At 36.0% G+C, this 21,072-nt stretch overlaps 1 protein-coding gene across 1 annotated transcript; it reads left to right on the top strand.

Annotated features, from left to right (window-relative positions):
• The first annotated feature begins 571 nt into the window (after positions 1-571).
• LOC139859114 (uncharacterized) lies at positions 572-19,469 on the top strand. Its single transcript, XM_071847920.1, has 8 exons — positions 572-638; positions 723-809; positions 887-952; positions 1,112-2,488; positions 16,026-17,330; positions 17,501-17,638; positions 18,224-19,120; positions 19,177-19,469. Exons 1-8 carry the CDS (start codon positions 572-574, stop codon positions 19,467-19,469), a joined length of 4,230 nt encoding a protein of 1,409 aa, XP_071704021.1.
• Positions 19,470-21,072: the final 1,603 nt, after the last annotated feature.

Below are 21,072 nucleotides of genomic sequence, written 5' to 3'. Positions count from 1 at the left end.
CATGCACTTTAACAATCTAACAACATTTGATCATCCAAAATCAAGGATTTAGCAAGCAATTTTCATAATGAACTAGTTACACCAAAAACAACAAATCGAGCATACAAATTACATACACGACATCACAATGAGCCATAGACACTAATTAACATACTTTTAAGTCAAGAACACGAATTTAAAGAAATCTAGTGTTTTAGAAATGTTACCCAAAAGTGATGAAGTTGGTATCAAATCGAAGAGGATGAAGAGAGGATCACGAATATGTATTTTGTTTTGTTGCTAGCTCCTTATTCCGGATTTAGATGATGAATTTGTGTTTGAATGTTGAGAGGATTTGAAAGTAGTAAAAAGAAGAAGAGGAGGTGAAATGAATGGATGAAAAGGGGTTGACTCTTTGACCTAGTCAAATGTTTCAACCTTTGGCAAGTTTGGTCCCTCAACTTTAAACCGGGTGCGGGAATTACCTAAACGAGATAATTCAACGCATATTAACGGGATGTGTTATAAACATATAACGGAATTTAAATAGTTAAACGGAAAAGTAAACGGAAAAAGGCGGGATGTTACAAAGATGCATGGTCAAATTCAGAGTTTTGTCGGTCTGAGGATTATTGAGCGTCCCGCTCCGCCTATCACTGGTAATTCTGCATTTTACGATACAAGTTGTCACGCAAAACAGTTTATATGTATTGTTCAAAAGTGTACATATATTGTCTATTTAGGAATTATAACCATCCCTCATGCTGAACATAATTCAATAGGCACACCCCACCCATCAGGCCCTCAAAAGACACCCTCCACAGTAACAGGTTGCTTCCATCTTTAAATTGTACCCTTTCCCCCGATCCCGATTATCATCATCTAAAATCCACTTTCTCTTAAACAGGAATAAAACATGGCGATCCCACCGCTCATCAAAGGGGCACTATAAAGCGTGCGGCTATGTCTTCAGGTAATTTGTTTTGTGTTATCACCACTAATTGCCACACTAGCTTTAAAATTAAATTACATTCGTCAAACACACCCACCCGTTATTGGCGATTACCAACACCACTGCTCAGCTTATAATACTTATTAAGCCATCTAAAAAAGTACTTAATTTATATGGCAGGTTCACAAGTGTCTTACTATAACCACGGACCACCTACATTTAAATGCATACATTGCAATGCAACAATGTGGTATGAAGAGAGGAGTAATAAACCCAAAAAAACCGCCAACCCGACTTTCTCCCTTTGTTGTCAAGATGGAAAACTGCTTCTACCCAAGCTCAAGGACCCTCCTATGTTGTTGAAGACATTGCTGGACTATACAGCCACTTCGACAGCAAAATTTAGAGAGCAAATACGCATTTACAACAGCATGTTCTCTTTTACATCGTTCGGTGCACGAATTGACCATTCAGTCAATCATGGGCAAGGCCCTTATAAATTTAGAATAAGCGGTCAAACATATCATAAAATTGGATCCCTTTTGCCCGCAGAAGGAGGACATTCACGATATGCACAACTATATTTTTTTGATACAGAACACGAGGCGAGGAACCAGATGTCTGCCTTTGTAAGTTCCGAGACCCGACACTCGCTTGACGAAAACATAACCAACAACCTAATCAACATGCTGAATCAATACAGTGCTGTTGCTCAAGCATTTCGGATGGCACGCGATTGGTCTACTAACAATAGATCATCGGAATTTCAGCTGTGGTTGCTTGCTAAGGTGACACACTCACGGCAATATAACACCCCTACCATAGCTGAGGTGGCCGCATTGATAACAAGTGACTTTGGGCAGTGTACGGCTTCAAGGGATAACATTGTGCAGGAAAAAAATTGCCCGCCGAAAAGGATATCAGAACTGTACCAACTATATATGGCGTTGCAGTACCCTTTATTATTTCCATATGGTGAAACAGGGTATCACGAAGAAATCCCCTATCGTAATAACAATGGACGACGGAAAACTAATAGAGAGTTTGTCACCATGCGCGAGTTCTATTGCTATATGATTCAGCAATGTGAAAATGAAGGCACCACCCTACTTAGAGGTGGACGTTTATTTCAACAATATTTAGTCGATGCATACACAGCTGTAGAAGAACAAAGGCTTAAATGGCTAAGGAATCACCAAAATGAGCTACGCCTCGACCTATATAATAATGTGTGTGACGCTGTTACGCGCGGCGACACGAAGGCGATGTCAATAGGAAAAAGAATCATTCTACCAGCTTCACATACCGGTAGCCCACGATATATGGTTCAGAACTACCAAGACGCAATGGCACTTTGTCGAGAGTTTGATAATCCAGATTTGTTCATCACCTTTACATCTAACCCTAAATGGCCAGAAATTGAAGGCATGCTGTCTTATATAGAAGGTCAGCGACCACCGGATCGGCCAGACATTGTTGCAAGAATGTTCAAGCAAAAGCTTGACTCGCTCATGAATGATATAATGAAAGCTCGTATATTTGGCACAACAGAAGCATGTATCACCTCTAGATCCTTACGTACACAATTAAACCTTTTTACCTTTTAAACTCCCCGTTAGGACGACATTTTGTTTACATACCCTGCTTCACAGACCTGCCATGAGCCTGTATTTAATTTAGAAGGCCTGCTAATTATTAAACATATTACAATTTTCCCCTTTATTCTTAGTTTCTGGTAAGCAGCAAAACCATCATGAAAAAATAAACTCACGAATTAACAAAACTTCTAAATAATGGAGACATTAACCAAATTGCCCTACACTTTAGTAAACGTCTGACCACCTACTATTAGCACGAAAATATACACCATACACAGTTTCTTTAACTACCTTCATTCTAATACTATTTGTGTAGTGACCCGAACTTTTCCATGTTTATATATAATAATTGAGATTGATGTTTACATGATTAAATGTTTCCAACATGTTAAGCAATCAAACTTGTTAAGACTTGATTAATTGAAATAGGTTTCATATAGACAATTGACCACCCAAGTTGACCGGTGATTCACGAACGTTAAAACTTGTAAAAAAACTATATGATGACATATATATGGTTATATATATAGTTAACATGATATTATGATAAGTAAACATATCATTAATTATATTAACAATGAACTACATATGTAAAAACAAGACTACTAACTTAATGATTTTGAAACGAGACATATATGTAACGTTTATCGTTGTAACGACATTTAATGTATATATATCATATTAAGAGATATTCGTACATCATAATATCATGATAATATAATAATTTAAAATCTCTTTTGTTATTATAAACATTGGGTTAACAACATTTAACAAGATCGTTAACCTAAAGGTTTCAAAACAACACTTACATGTAACGACTAACGATGACTTAACGACTCAGTTAAAATGTATATACATGTAGTGTTTTAATATGTATTTATACACTTTTGAAAGACTTCAATACACTTATCAAAATACTTCTACTTAACAAAAATGCTTACAATTACATTCTCGTTCAGTTTCATCAACAATTCTACTCGTATGCACCCGTATTCGTACTCGTACAATACACAGCTTTTAGATGTATGTACTATTGGTATATACACTCCAATGATCAGCTCTTAGCAGCCCATGTGAGTCACCTAACACATGTGGGAACCATCATTTGGCAACTAGCATGAAATATCTCATAAGATTACAAAAATATGAGTAATCATTCATGACTTATTTACATGAAAACAAAATTACATATCCTTTATATCTAATCCATACACCAACGACCAAAAACACCTACAAACACTTTCATTCTTCAATTTTCTTCATCTAATTGAACTCTCTCAAGTTCTATCTTCAAGTTCTAAGTGTTCTTCATAAATTCCAAAAGTTCTAGTTTCATAAAATCAAGAATACTTTCAAGTTTGCTAGCTCACTTCCAATCTTGTAAGGTGATCATCCAACCTCAAGAAATCTTTGTTTCTTACAGTAGGTTATCATTCTAATACAAGGTAATAATCATATTCAAACTTTGGTTCAATTTCTATAACTATAACAATCTTATTTCAAGTGATGATCTTACTTGAACTTGTTTTCGTGTCATGATTTTGCTTCAAGAACTTTGAGCCATCCAAGGATCCATTGAAGCTAGATCCATTTTTCTCTTTTCCAGTAGGTTCATCCAAGGAACTTAAGGTAGTAATGATGTTCATAACATCATTCGATTCATACATATAAAGCTATCTTATTCGAAGGTTTAAACTTGTAATCACTAGAACATAGTTTAGTTAATTCTAAACTTGTTCGCAAACAAAAGTTAATCCTTCTAACTTGACTTTTAAAATCAACTAAACACATGTTCTATATCTATATGATATGCTAACTTAATGATTTAAAACCTGGAAACACGAAAAATACCGTAAAACCGGATTTACGCCGTCGTAGTAACACCGCGGGCTGTTTTGGGTTAGTTAATTAAAAACTATGATAAACTTTGATTTAAAAGTTGTTATTCTGAGAAAATGATTTTTATTATGAACATGAAACTATATCCAAAAATTATGGTTAAACTCAAAGTGGAAGTATGTTTTCTAAAATGGTCACCTAGACGTCGTTCTTTCGACTGAAATGACTACCTTTACAAAAACGACTTGTAACTTATTTTTCCGACTAGAAACCTATACTTTTTTTGTTTAGATTCATAAAATAGAGTTCAATATGAAACCATAGCAATTTGATTCACTCAAAACGGATTTAAAATGAAGAAGTTATGGGTAAAACAAGATTGGATAATTTTTCTCATTTTAGCTACGTGAAAATTGGTAACAAATCTATTCCAACCATAACTTAATCAACTTGTATTATATATTATGTAATCTTGAGATACCATAGACACGTATACAATGTTTCGACCTATCATGTCGACACATCTATATATATTTCGGAACAACCATAGACACTCTATATGTGAATGTTGGAGTTAGCTATACAGGGTTGAGGTTGATTCCAAAATATATATAGTTTGAGTTGTGATCAATACTGAGATACGTATACACTGGGTCGTGGATTGATTCAAGATAATATTTATCGATTTATTTCTGTACATCTAACTGTGGACAACTAGTTGTAGGTTACTAACGAGGACAGCTGACTTAATAAACTTAAAACATCAAAATATATTAAAAGTGTTGTAAATATATTTTGAACATACTTTGATATATATGTATATATTGTTATAGGTTCGTGAATCAACCAGTGGCCAAGTCTTACTTCCCGACGAAGTAAAAATCTGTGAAAGTGAGTTATAGTCCCACTTTTAAAATCTAATATTTTTGGGATGAGAATACATGCAGGTTTTATAAATGATTTACAAAATAGACACAAGTACGTGAAACTACATTCTATGGTTGAATTATCAAAATCGAATATGCCCCTTTTTATTAAGTCTGGTAATCTAAGAATTAGGGAACAGACACCCTAATTGACGCGAATCCTAAAGATAGATCTATTGGGCCTAACAAACCCCATCCAAAGTACCGGATGCTTTAGTAATTCGAAATTTATATCATATCCGAAGGGTGTCCCGGAATGATGGGGATATTCTTATATATGCATCTTGTTAATGTCGGTTACCAGGTGTTCACCATATGAATGATTTTTATCTCTATGTATGGGATGTGTATTAAAATATGAAATCTTGTGGTCTATTATTATGATTTGATATATATAGGCTAAACCTATAACTCACCAACATTTTTGTTGACGTTTTAAGCATGTTTATTCTCAGGTGATTATTAAGAGCTTCCGCTGTCGCATACTTAAATAAGGACGAGATTTGGAGTCCATGCTTGTATGATATTGTGTAAAAACTGCATTCAAGAAACTTATTTTATTGTAACATATTTGTATTGTAAACCATTATGTAATGGTCGTGTGTAAACATGATATTTTAGATTATCATTATTTGATAATCTACGTAAAGCTTTTTAAACCTTTATTGATGAAATAAAGGTTATGGTTTGTTTTAAAATGAATGCAGTCTTTGAAAAACGTCTCATATAGAGGTCAAAACCTCGCAACGAAATCAATTAATATGGAACGTTTTTAATCAATAAGAACGGGACATTTCAGTTGGTATCAGAGCGTTGGTCTTAGAGAACCAGAAAATTTGCATTAGTGTGTCTTATCGAGTTTGTTAGGATGCATTAGTGATTTTGGACTTCGACCGTGTTTTCTTTAAAAATGATTGCTTAACATTTTTGTTGGAAACTATATATTTTTAACATATGAATATTATGTGATATATTAATCTCTTAACGTGTTTGATATTATGTGATAGATGTCTACCTCTAGAACAAGTCCCATTAACTCACCTAATAATAATGAAGAGTCAAATGTAAATTGGAATGATTCGTGGACTGATTCACAAGTTCCCGAAGAGGAACCGGAAGAAGAGTCGGAACCGGAAGAAGAATCGGAACCGGAAGAAGAATCGGAACCGGAAGAAGAATCGGAACCGGTGGGGGAAATAATAAAATGGTTAAGTAAAAGAGAATCCTCAACCAACCGACCAAGGTTAATTATGGTCAATGGTGTTTCCGCCAAGGAAGCAAAATATTGGGAGGATTACCAATTCTCCGATGAATCGGATTCCGACGAGAATTCCAATGATGTTATAGAAATTACCCCAACTGAATTTAAAAAGGCAAAAGAAAATAATAAGGGAAAGGGCATAAAAATAGAGAAATATAATTCCAACCCCGATGAACTTTATATGTATCGTCAACCCCCGAAGTCCTTAAGTTGTAACAATGACCCGGGAACCTCTAAACCACCAGGTTTTTCTAAACCAATGTGGACAACGACGGCTCGTATTAGGGGAACATCATATATCCCTAGAAACTTGGCAAAACGAACCAAAACCGAAGAAGAAGAAACGAGCGAGTCGGAATAAGATAGTTGTATTCGTGTGGTGTAATATATGTAATATAGTGTTCTTATGCTTTATGATATATGTAAAAAAAATTGCTTGTATTAATAAGTATTTTTTTATGAATCTAACTCTTGTCTATTTTACAGTTTAAAAACACAAAATGGATAGACAACCCAATATTTTAAGAGACCTACCCGGAGACATGATTGATGAAATCTTGTCTAGAGTCGGCCAGAATTCCTCGGCACAACTATTTAAGGCGAGATCAGTTTGTAAGACATTCGAAGAACGTTCCAAGAATGTCTTGGTTTATAAGAGACTTTCGTTTGAAAGATGGGGGATATCACATTGGGAAACCCATAAGTTACGATGTGTTTACTTTGACGCATATATTGCGGGGAACCCAAATGCTATTTTACGCAACGGGTTAAGAAATTATTTTGACTCAATATATCCGAATATTGGACTTCGTGATTTAGAAAAAGCGGCTAACATGCAACATAAAGAAGCATGTTATGCTTACGGATTAGTAATGTTCGCTTCTCACCAAAGTGAGAACAAGAACATCGGACTACAACTATTAAACAAAACGTTTCCACAAGTGACGGAGTCGGTAATTGGGGTAAGAAATGAGGTTTTTAGATTATTACGGGACTGTTGGACATTACGTAACCCTCGTCCCTTTGACGACGTTACAACACGCTGTCTTATCAACGGCCATAACGGTTATGTTCCACAAGACCAAGGATGGGAAGTAGTCCTAGTAAAACCAGAATGCATGACTTGTTTCTGGACGTATGAATTACGTGTCTTTATTACCTTTGCTGAACGACTTGTGTACTAGCTAGAATTATCTTCACAACTATCTTGTATCAAAGTTATTGTGTGCTATATTTCATGCTTTATGTAAAATAAGCGGTATTGTAAGTTTGTAAAATATTGTATAAAAGTTTGAACGTGAAATATTATTATAATCAGTTTTTCATATAGAATTGTAGTAGTTGAATTGTATATTAGCTACTAAGTATGAACTTAACGGGTAGGTACTACCCGAATTTAAACTTATAAAACGCTAATATGAAGAAAAAGCTTTTATAAATGAGTTCATATTATGCTACGAAATACTATTAACTACTCTTAATATTCTGTATGATTAACTTGTTCCATTTGACTATTTTGAAGGAAATGGCACCGACTACTCGACACACCGTGAATATGAATGAAGAGGAATTCCGTACTTTTCTAGCTTCAAACATAGCCGCAGTACAGGCTGCGCTACATAGCAACAATAACCTTGGATCTGGCAGTACATGAAATCGTTTAGGATGCACCTACAAAGAATTCACTGCCTGCAAACCTTTGGAATTTGATGGAACCGAAGGACCGATCGGATTGAAACGGTGGACCGAGAAGGTCGAATCGGTGTTTGCCATAAGTAAGTGTACTGAAGAGGACAAAGTGAAGTACGCTACGCATACCTTCACAGGTTCTGCGTTAACATGGTGGAATACCTATCTAGAGCAAGTGGGACAAGATGATGCGTACGCACTACCGTGGTCAGCATTCAAGCACTTGATGAACGAGAAGTACCGTCCCAGAACCGAGGTCAATAAGCTCAAGACAGAACTTAGAGGGTTACGAACCCAAGAATTTGATATTACCACGTACGAAAGACGATTCACAGAATTGTGCCTATTGTGTCCGGGAGCATTCGAAGATGAGGAAGAGAAGATCGACGCGTTTGTGAAAGGATTACCGGAAAGAATCCAAGAAGATATAAGTTCACACGAGCCCGCCTCCATACAACAGGCATGTAGAATGGCTCACAAACTAGTGAACCAGATTGAAGAAAGAATTAAAGAACAGACTGCTGAAGAGGCCAATGTGAAGCAAGTCAAAAGAAAGTGGGAGGAAAATGGTGATAAGAATCACCAATACAACAACAACAGCAATTACAACAATAATCGCAACAATTATCCCAACAATCGCAACATCAATCGCAACTACAACAAACGGCCCAACAACAACAACAACAACAACAACAACAACAACAACAACAACAGCAACTACAACAATCATCCCAATAACAATAATAACCGCAACAACAACAACAATCAGAAGCAACTATGCCAAAGGTGTGAAAAGAATCACTCGGGGTTCTGCACCAAATTTTGCAACAAGTGTAAAAGAAATGGTCATAGCGCGGCGAAGTGTGAGGTCTACGGACCAGGGGTTAATAGAACGAAAGGAACAAATGGTGTCGGAACGAGTAATGGCGGAGCAAGTAGTGTCGGAGCAAGTTATGCCAATGTAGTTTGTTATAAATGTGGAAAACCAGGCCACATTATTAGAAATTGCCCGAACCAGGAGAACACGAATGGACAAGGCCGTGGAAGAGTTTTCAATATTAATGCGGTAGAGGCACAGGAAGACCCGGAGCTTGTTACGGGTACGTTTCTTATTGACAATAAATCTGCTTACGTTTTATTTGATTCGGGTGCGGATAGAAGCTATATGAGTAGAGATTTTTGTGCTAAATTAAGTTGTCCATTGACGCCTTTGGATAGTAAATTTTTACTCGAATTAGCAAATGGTAAATTAATTTCAGCAGATAATATATGTCGGAATCGAGAAATTAAACTGGTTAGCGAAACATTTAAGATTGATTTGATACCAGTAGAGTTAGGGAGTTTTGATGTGATAATCGGTATGGACTGGTTGAAAGAAGTGAAAGCAGAGATCGTCTGTTACAAAAATGCAATTCGCATTATACGAGAAAAAGGAAAACCCTTAATGGTGTACGGAGAAAAGGGCAACACGAAGCTACATCTTATTAGTAATTTGAAGGCACAAAAACTAATAAGAAAAGGTTGCTATGCTGTTCTAGCACACGTCGAGAAAGTACAAACTGAAGAAAAGAGCATCAATGATGTTCCCATTGCAAAAGAATTTCCCGATGTATTTCCGAAAGAATTACCGGGATTACCCCCACATCGATCCGTTGAATTCCAAATAGATCTTGTACCAGGAGCTGCACCAATAGCTCGTGCTCCTTACAGACTCGCACCCAGCGAGATGAAAGAACTGCAAAGCCAATTACAAGAACTTTTAGAGCGTGGTTTCATTCGACCAAGCACATCACCGTGGGGAGCTCCTGTTTTGTTTGTCAAGAAGAAAGATGGTACATTCAGGTTGTGTATCGACTACCGAGAGTTGAACAAACTTACCATCAAGAACCGCTACCCACTACCGAGAATCGACGACTTATTTGATCAACTACAAGGCTCGTCTGTTTATTCAAAGATTGACTTACGTTCCGGGTATCATCAAATGCGGGTGAAAGAAGATGATATTCCAAAGACTGCTTTCAGAACACGTTACGGTCATTACGAGTTTATGGTCATGCCGTTTGGTTTAACTAATGCACCAGCTGTGTTCATGGACCTTATGAACCGAGTGTGTGGACCATACCTTGACAAGTTTGTCATTGTTTTCATTGATGACATACTTATTTACTCAAAGAATGACCAAGAACACGGTGAACATTTGAGAAAGGTGTTAGAAGTATTGAGGAAGGAAGAATTGTACGCTAAGTTTTCAAAGTGTGCATTTTGGTTGGAAGAAGTTCAATTCCTCGGTCACATAGTGAACAAAGAAGGTATTAAGGTGGATCCGGCAAAGATAGAAACTGTTGAAAAGTGGGAAACCCCGAAAACTCCGAAACACATACGCCAGTTTTTAGGACTAGCTGGTTACTACAGAAGGTTCATCCAAGACTTTTCCAGAATAGCAAAACCCTTGACTGCATTAACGCATAAAGGGAAGAAATTTGAATGGAATGATGAACAAGAGAAAGCGTTTCAGTTGTTGAAGAAAAAGCTAACTACGGCACCTATATTGTCATTGCCTGAAGGGAATGATGATTTTGTGATTTATTGTGATGCATCAAAGCAAGGTCTCGGTTGTGTATTAATGCAACGAACGAAGGTGATTGCTTATGCGTCTAGACAATTGAAGATTCACGAACAAAATTATACGACGCATGATTTGGAATTAGGCGCGGTTGTTTTTGCATTAAAGACTTGGAGGCACTACTTATATGGGGTCAAAAGTATTATATATACCGACCACAAAAGTCTTCAACACATATTTAATCAGAAACAACTGAATATGAGGCAGCGTAGGTGGATTGAATTATTGAATGATTACGACTTTGAGATTCGTTACCACCCGGGGAAGGCAAATGTGGTAGCCGATGCCTTGAGCAGGAAGGATAGAGAACCCATTCGAGTAAAATCTATGAATATAATGATTCATAATAACATTACTACTCAAATAAAGGAGGCGCAACAAGGAGTTTTAAAAGAGGGAAATTTAAAGGATGAAATACCCAAAGGATCGGAGAAGCATCTTAATATTCGGGAAGACGGAACCCGGTATAGGGCTGAAAGGATTTGGGTACCAAAATTTAGAGATATGAGAGAAATGGTACTTAGAGAAGCTCATAAAACCAGATACTCAATACATCCTGGAACGGGGAAGATGTACAAGGATCTCAAGAAACATTTTTGGTGGCCGGGTATGAAAGCCGATGTTGCTAAATACGTAGGAGAATGTTTGACGTGTTCTAAGGTCAAAGCTGAGCATCAGAAACCATCAGGTCTACTTCAACAACCCGAAATCCCAGAATGGAAATGGGAAAACATTACCATGGATTTCATCACTAAATTGCCAAGGACTGCAAGTGGTTTTGATACTATTTGGGTAATAGTTGATCGTCTCACCAAATCAGCACACTTCCTACCAATAAGAGAAGATGACAAGATGGAGAAGTTAGCACGACTGTATTTGAAGGAAGTCGTATCCAGACATGGAATACCAATCTCTATTATCTCTGATAGGGATGGCAGATTTATTTCAAGATTCTGGCAGACATTACAGCAAGCATTAGGAACTCGTCTAGACATGAGTACTGCCTATCATCCACAAACTGATGGGCAGAGCGAAAGGACGATACAAACGCTTGAAGACATGCTACGAGCATGTGTTATTGATTTTGGAAACAGTTGGGATCGACATCTACCGTTAGCAGAATTTTCCTACAACAACAGCTACCATTCAAGCATTGAGATGGCACCGTTTGAAGCACTTTATGGTAGAAAGTGCAGGTCTCCGATTTGTTGGAGTGATGTGGTGGATAGACAGATTACGGGTCCGGAGATTATACAAGAAACTACCGAGAAGATCATCCAAATTCAACAACGGTTGAAAACCGCCCAAAGTCGACAAAAGAGCTACGCTGACATTAAAAGAAAAGATATAGAATTTGAAATTGGAGAGATGGTCATGCTTAAAGTTGCACCTTGGAAAGGCGTTGTTCGATTTGGTAAACGAGGGAAATTAAATCCAAGGTATATTGGACCATTCAAGATTATTGATCGTGTCGGACCAGTAGCTTACCGACTTGAGTTACCTCAACAACTCGCGGCTGTACATAACACTTTCCACGTCTTGAATTTGAAGAAATGTTTTGCTAAAGAAGATCTCACTATTCCGTTAGATGAAATCCAAATCAACGAAAAACTTCAATTCATCGAAGAACCCGTCGAAATAATGGATCGTGAGGTTAAAAGACTTAAGCAAAACAAGATACCAATTGTTAAGGTTCGATGGAATGCTCGTAGAGGACCCGAGTTCACCTGGGAGCGTGAAGATCAGATGAATAAGAAATACCCGCATCTATTTCCAGAAGATTCGTCAACACCTTCAACAGCTTAAAATTTCGGGACGAAATTTATTTAACGGGTAGGTACTGTAGTGACCCGAACTTTTCCATGTTTATATATAATAATTGAGATTGATGTTTACATGATTAAATGTTTCCAACATGTTAAGCAATCAAACTTGTTAAGACTTGATTAATTGAAATAGGTTTCATATAGACAATTGACCACCCAAGTTGACCGGTGATTCACGAACGTTAAAACTTGTAAAAAAACTATATGATGACATATATATGGTTATATATATAGTTAACATGATATTATGATAAGTAAACATATCATTAATTATATTAACAATGAACTACATATGTAAAAACAAGACTACTAACTTAATGATTTTGAAACGAGACATATATGTAACGTTTATCGTTGTAACGACATTTAATGTATATATATCATATTAAGAGATATTCGTACATCATAATATCATGATAATATAATAATTTAAAATCTCTTTTGTTATTATAAACATTGGGTTAACAACATTTAACAAGATCGTTAACCTAAAGGTTTCAAAACAACACTTACATGTAACGACTAACGATGACTTAACGACTCAGTTAAAATGTATATACATGTAGTGTTTTAATATGTATTTATACACTTTTGAAAGACTTCAATACACTTATCAAAATACTTCTACTTAACAAAAATGCTTACAATTACATTCTCGTTCAGTTTCATCAACAATTCTACTCGTATGCACCCGTATTCGTACTCGTACAATACACAGCTTTTAGATGTATGTACTATTGGTATATACACTCCAATGATCAGCTCTTAGCAGCCCATGTGAGTCACCTAACACATGTGGGAACCATCATTTGGCAACTAGCATGAAATATCTCATAAGATTACAAAAATATGAGTAATCATTCATGACTTATTTACATGAAAACAAAATTACATATCCTTTATATCTAATCCATACACCAACGACCAAAAACACCTACAAACACTTTCATTCTTCAATTTTCTTCATCTAATTGAACTCTCTCAAGTTCTATCTTCAAGTTCTAAGTGTTCTTCATAAATTCCAAAAGTTCTAGTTTCATAAAATCAAGAATACTTTCAAGTTTGCTAGCTCACTTCCAATCTTGTAAGGTGATCATCCAACCTCAAGAAATCTTTGTTTCTTACAGTAGGTTATCATTCTAATACAAGGTAATAATCATATTCAAACTTTGGTTCAATTTCTATAACTATAACAATCTTATTTCAAGTGATGATCTTACTTGAACTTGTTTTCGTGTCATGATTTTGCTTCAAGAACTTTGAGCCATCCAAGGATCCATTGAAGCTAGATCCATTTTTCTCTTTTCCAGTAGGTTCATCCAAGGAACTTAAGGTAGTAATGATGTTCATAACATCATTCGATTCATACATATAAAGCTATCTTATTCGAAGGTTTAAACTTGTAATCACTAGAACATAGTTTAGTTAATTCTAAACTTGTTCGCAAACAAAAGTTAATCCTTCTAACTTGACTTTTAAAATCAACTAAACACATGTTCTATATCTATATGATATGCTAACTTAATGATTTAAAACCTGGAAACACGAAAAACACCGTAAAACCGGATTTACGCCGTCGTAGTAACACCGCGGGCTGTTTTGGGTTAGTTAATTAAAAACTATGATAAACTTTGATTTAAAAGTTGTTATTCTGAGAAAATGATTTTTATTATGAACATGAAACTATATCCAAAAATTATGGTTAAACTCAAAGTGGAAGTATGTTTTCTAAAATGGTCACCTAGACGTCGTTCTTTCGACTGAAATGACTACCTTTACAAAAACGACTTGTAACTTATTTTTCCGACTAGAAACCTATACTTTTTTTGTTTAGATTCATAAAATAGAGTTCAATATGAAACCATAGCAATTTGATTCACTCAAAACGGATTTAAAATGAAGAAGTTATGGGTAAAACAAGATTGGATAATTTTTCTCATTTTAGCTACGTGAAAATTGGTAACAAATCTATTCCAACCATAACTTAATCAACTTGTATTATATATTATGTAATCTTGAGATACCATAGACACGTATACAATGTTTCGACCTATCATGTCGACACATCTATATATATTTCGGAACAACCATAGACACTCTATATGTGAATGTTGGAGTTAGCTATACAGGGTTGAGGTTGATTCCAAAATATATATAGTTTGAGTTGTGATCAATACTGAGATACGTATACACTGGGTCGTGGATTGATTCAAGATAATATTTATCGATTTATTTCTGTACATCTAACTGTGGACAACTAGTTGTAGGTTACTAACGAGGACAGCTGACTTAATAAACTTAAAACATCAAAATATATTAAAAGTGTTGTAAATATATTTTGAACATACTTTGATATATATGTATATATTGTTATAGGTTCGTGAATCAACCAGTGGCCAAGTCTTACTTCCCGACGAAGTAAAAATCTGTGAAAGTGAGTTATAGTCCCACTTTTAAAATCTAATATTTTTGGGATGAGAATACATGCAGGTTTTATAAATGATTTACAAAATAGACACAAGTACGTGAAACTACATTCTATGGTTGAATTATCAAAATCGAATATGCCCCTTTTTATTAAGTCTGGTAATCTAAGAATTAGGGAACAGACACCCTAATTGACGCGAATCCTAAAGATAGATCTATTGGGCCTAACAAACCCCATCCAAAGTACCGGATGCTTTAGTAATTCGAAATTTATATCATATCCGAAGGGTGTCCCGGAATGATGGGGATATTCTTATATATGCATCTTGTTAATGTCGGTTACCAGGTGTTCACCATATGAATGATTTTTATCTCTATGTATGGGATGTGTATTAAAATATGAAATCTTGTGGTCTATTATTATGATTTGATATATATAGGCTAAACCTATAACTCACCAACATTTTTGTTGACGTTTTAAGCATGTTTATTCTCAGGTGATTATTAAGAGCTTCCGCTGTCGCATACTTAAATAAGGACGAGATTTGGAGTCCATGCTTGTATGATATTGTGTAAAAACTGCATTCAAGAAACTTATTTTATTGTAACATATTTGTATTGTAAACCATTATGTAATGGTCGTGTGTAAACAGGATATTTTAGATTATCATTATTTGATAATCTACGTAAAGCTTTTTAAACCTTTATTGATGAAATAAAGGTTATGGTTTGTTTTAAAATGAATGCAGTCTTTGAAAAACGTCTCATATAGAGGTCAAAACCTCGCAACGAAATCAATTAATATGGAACGTTTTTAATCAATAAGAACGGGACATTTCAATTTGAGCTCATGTTCGTTTAAAAAAGAATGCGATCATAATATCCCATGAATTATTTTGTTGCAGGTATATACATTATTGAATTTCAAAAACGCGTATTGCCCCATGTCCACATGTTAATTTGGCTAACCCGTGATTGCAAATGCAAGAGCCCATCAGACATTGACGATATCATATCCGCTGAAATTCCATCTCAGACTCATGACCCAGAAGCGTACAAAGCTGTTACCGAGTACATGTTACATGGGCCTTGCGGAGGAAAAAATACAGACGCACCTTGCATGGTTGACAGAAAATGCTCGAAAAATTTTCCTAAGCCCTATTATGCGGAAACGACAATAGATGAGGATGGATATGCAAACTACAGGCGGAGGAACAATGGAGAAAAAGTAAGCAAAGGCAAAAATACGCTTGACAATAGCTTCGTTGTGCCTTACAACAGATTCCTCCTCCTCAAATACAATGCACATATTAATGTGGAATGGTGTAATAGATCTCGGGCTATCAAGTACTTATTTAAATATTTAAACAAAGGGCCCGACCGAGCAATAATAGTGATACAAGAAAATCTAACTCCTATAGAAAACTCCTCTGTTGAAAAAGTAACCGAAGTTGATGAAATTCAAAATTACTTAGATTGTCGCTATCTATCACCATGCGAGGCTGTTTGGAGAATGTTTTCCTTTGACATCCACTTTTCACAGCCATCAGTTATCAAATTGTCCTACCATTTACCAAATCAGCAGGCTATCACCGTACACGATTCAGAAAACCTACCAGCACTGTTACATAGGGAAAGCATCAAGGAAACCATGTTCACGCAGTGGTTTGAACTAAACAACCGAGACCAGAAAGCAAGAAACTTGACATACGCAAAAATTCCTATACATTACGTATGGAATCAGGACGCAAAAGAATGGGCCCCTCGAAAACAAAGATGGTGTATTGGACGTATTGTGTACTCAAATCCTGCGTCGGGCGAGCGTTATTATCTCAGGATGTTTGTAAATATAGTCAAAGGTCCCCGATCATTTGAAGATATTCGTAGAGTCGACGGAACATTACATCCCACATTTAAAGACGCTTGCTTTGCCTACGGGTTGATAAATGATGATAAAGAATGGACAGAGGCAATATCCGAGGCAACATTGTGGGCATCTGGTTCACAACTTCGCGATTTGTTTGTCACCATTTTTCTTTTTTGCAACGTTAGTAAACCGCTCAACCTATGGGAAAAGCACTGGGAAGCGTTAGCAGATGACATTTTGCGTAAAAAAAGAAAGTTGTACAACTACCCAGAATTAATCCTAAGTGAGGCCCAGGTCAGAAATTATTGCTTGGTGGAAATACAAGCAATCTTAAATAAAAATGGTAAATCTTTATCGGATTACCCGGATCTCCCACAGCCCGACCAATCCCTCCTGAACCACCTGGATAACCGTCTTATTCGAGAAGAATTAAACTACAATCTTAAAGAAATGGAAACCCTTCATAACAACTTGTATACCTCCCTCAACCCGGAACAACTTATTATTTATCAGGTGCAGCTGTAACAGAAAAAAAGGGAGGTCTATTTTTCCTCTATGGCCCTGGGGGTACAGGAAAAACCTTCGTTTACAACACCATTCTGACCAAACTAAGATCCGAGAAGATGATCGTTCTTGCAGTGGCTTCGTCAGGTACACTTCCTCTTAAAAATTACTATCTATACACATATACATCATGTTCATATTAAATCTATACAACACAACCTCAGCAGGCCAAATTTCCTACTGTCATCCTGAAATGATTTTACATGCCTCTTATATTACTGTCTAATTTACTCTCAAAGATTAAATAATTTTTCCCATTTTTAATTGTAATAATTATGGAATTGGCTATCACATATGCATCAGATCTTATTGTCAACAGTGAAACTATTAGTAGTTTAGGAAGAATTTGCCATTTTCATCATATCAGTTATATATACTATTAACATAAAAGTTAAAGATTCATGCACTATTATTTATTTTCAGTCTATATACTTTAGCAAACATGGTATTTTATTTTTAGTATTATTTTTACCCTTAAAACTTTCTTCATTATTATTTTTAGGTTACCAGATAGTTGAGAACCCTAACGTGCCCAAAACCATTATCATATACTTATATCATTATATTTATTTCATGGAAACTGATAGGGGCAGTTTGTCACCAGCAAACATAACACAACAACCGAATACCCTTTTAAAGAAATTTAACTACCCTAACAATCTTAATATGCAGGAATTGCTTCATTGCTTTTGCCAGGGGGTCGGACTGCCCACAGTCGATTTGTCATCCCGTTAGAACTCATGGAAAATAGCACATGTGGTATAAAACAAAAGACACACCTTGCAGACCTGATGCAACAAGCAAGGTTAATAATATGGGATGAAGCTCCCATGACTCAACGATTCGCATTTGAGGCGTTAGATAAAACATTGCGGGATATTTTAGCCGCAAAGGACGAGGCAAACAGAGGCAGGCTCTTTGGAGGTATGCCTATTCTACTAGGAGGTGATTTCAGGCAGATATTACCAGTGATACCAAAGGGCAAAAGACAGGAGGTGATCCAGGCTTGCATTAACCGATCAGATTTATGGAACCATTGTCAACTACACAGGTTGTCGCGAATCATGCGGGTAAATGAATACACTGTAGATGGCCGCGTTGATGCTCGGAAACGGGAATTCAATAAATGGGTCCTAGAAATTGGAGATGGCAAAGTCCCCGCCTTATGTCAAGATGGAGAAGATGAACCAACATGGATAAACATTCCAGAAGAGTTTATTGTTAAATCTGAGAAGCCCCCCATTGAGGCTATCGTAGACACCGTTTTTCCAGATTTCATTCAGAGACATAGAGATGAAGACTATTTACGTGAGAGGGCAATTTTGACCCCAAGAAATGATGACGCTGACCAGATTAATAAACATATGTTTAAGAAGCTAGAATCTCAAACAATGACCTTTCAAAGCTCGGATGAAATATGCAAGGGATCAACAGATGCGCTTGACCAACAACAATCATACCCAGTTGAATTTTTAAATAAGCTCAATTTTCCCGGTGTGCCTCCTCACAAGTTGAAGCTAAAAATAGGCCAACCAATAATGTTGCTACGCAATTTGAACCCCAGCAAAGGCATGTGTAATGGAACCCGGCTTATCATAACGGACTTTCAAAAATTCGTTATTCAGGCTCGCATCATTACTGGCTCCCATATTGGCAACATGGTTATAATACACCGAATAATCCTAACGTCTACCCAATCCAAGTGGCCTTTTGTTATGCAACGCACTCAATTTCCCGTGAAACCATGTTACGCGATGACGATCAACAAAAGCCAGGGGAAATCACTCGAATTGGTCGGCCTATACTTGCCAAAACCAGTATTCAGTCACGGGCAACTATACGTCGCAATGTCGAGAGTAACCGACCCCGCCGGTCTGAAAATAGTCATGGTCAACAAAAACAAGGACGGATTGCATAACCATACAAGGAACGTGGTTTACAAGGAAATTTTCACAAACCTAAATTAGATTATATCCAGGTACATCTTCCGTCTACCTAATCCCATATTTATTTCATGTTTGTACTTATTTTAAAGTTACACCATTTTACTGTTACCTGTAATGAACACATACTTTGTGGCCCCACGTTCACCGTTGGCCGTCGATAGCAGTTTTGTAAATTGCAGAAACCTATTATTCGTCCAGTGTTTTATGCAAAAAAAAAAAAAATCTTTATTTCTCACTGTATTGTCACTTTTATAAATTGATCTTCCTTATTGTCACACTTTCTGTGAAATGTCCCGTTCTTATTGATTAAAAATGTTCCATATTAATTGATTTCGTTGCGAGGTTTTGACCTCTATATGAGACGTTTTTCAAAGACTGCATTCATTTTAAAACAAACCATAACCTTTATTTCATAAATAAAGGTTTAAAAAGCTTTACGTAGATTATCAAATAATGATAATCTAAAATATCCTGTTTACACACGACCATTACATAATGGTTTACAATACAAATATGTTACATCGAAATCAGTTTCTTGAATGCAGTTTTTACACAATATCATTCAAACATGGACTCCAAATCTTGTCCTTATTTTAGTATGCAACAGCGGAAGCTCTTAGTATTTACCTGAGAATAAACATGCTTTAAACGTCAACAAAAATGTTGGTGAGTTATAGGTTTAACCTATATATATCAAATCGTAATAATAGACCACAAGATTTCATATTTCAATACACATCCCATACATAGAGATAAAAATCATTCATATGGTGAACACCTGGTAACCGACATTAACAAGATGCATATATAAGAATATCCCCATCATTTCGGGACACCCTTCGGATATGATATAAATTTCGAAGTACTAAAGCATCCGGTACTTTGGATGGGGCTTGTTGGGCCCGATAGATCTATCTTTAGGATTCGCGTCAATTAGGGTGTCTGTTCCCTAATTCTTAGATTACCAGACTTAATAAAAAGGGGCATATTCGATTTCGATAATTCAACCATAGAATGTAGTTTCACGTACTTGTGTCTATTTTGTAAATCATTTATAAAACCTGCATGTATTCTCATCCCAAAAATATTAGATTTTAAAAGTGGGACTATAACTCACTTTCACAGATTTTTACTTCGTCGGGAAGTAAGACTTGGCCACTGGTTGATTCACGAACCTATAACAATATATACATATATATCAAAGTATGTTCAAAATATATTTACAACACTTTTAATATATTTTGATGTTTTAAGTTTATTAAGTCAGCTGTCCTCGTTAGTAACCTACAACTAGTTGTCCACAGTTAGATGTACAGAAATAAATCGATAAATATTATCTTGAATCAATCCACGACCCAGTGTATACGTATCTCAGTATTGATCACAACTCAAACTATATATATTTTGGAATCAACCTCAACCCTGTATAGCTAACTCCAACATTCACATATAGAGTGTCTATGGTTGTTCCGAAATATATATATAGATGTGTCGACATGATAGGTCGAAACATTGTATACGTGTCTATGGTATCTCAAGATTACATAATATACAATACAAGTTGATTAAGTTATG

This window comes from Rutidosis leptorrhynchoides, chromosome 7 (assembly GCF_046630445.1).
Source record: "Rutidosis leptorrhynchoides isolate AG116_Rl617_1_P2 chromosome 7, CSIRO_AGI_Rlap_v1, whole genome shotgun sequence".
NCBI lineage: Eukaryota > Viridiplantae > Streptophyta > Magnoliopsida > Asterales > Asteraceae > Rutidosis > Rutidosis leptorrhynchoides.
Note: the sequence above shows the minus strand (reverse complement) of the source record. Positions and strands in the feature narration are given on the sequence as shown.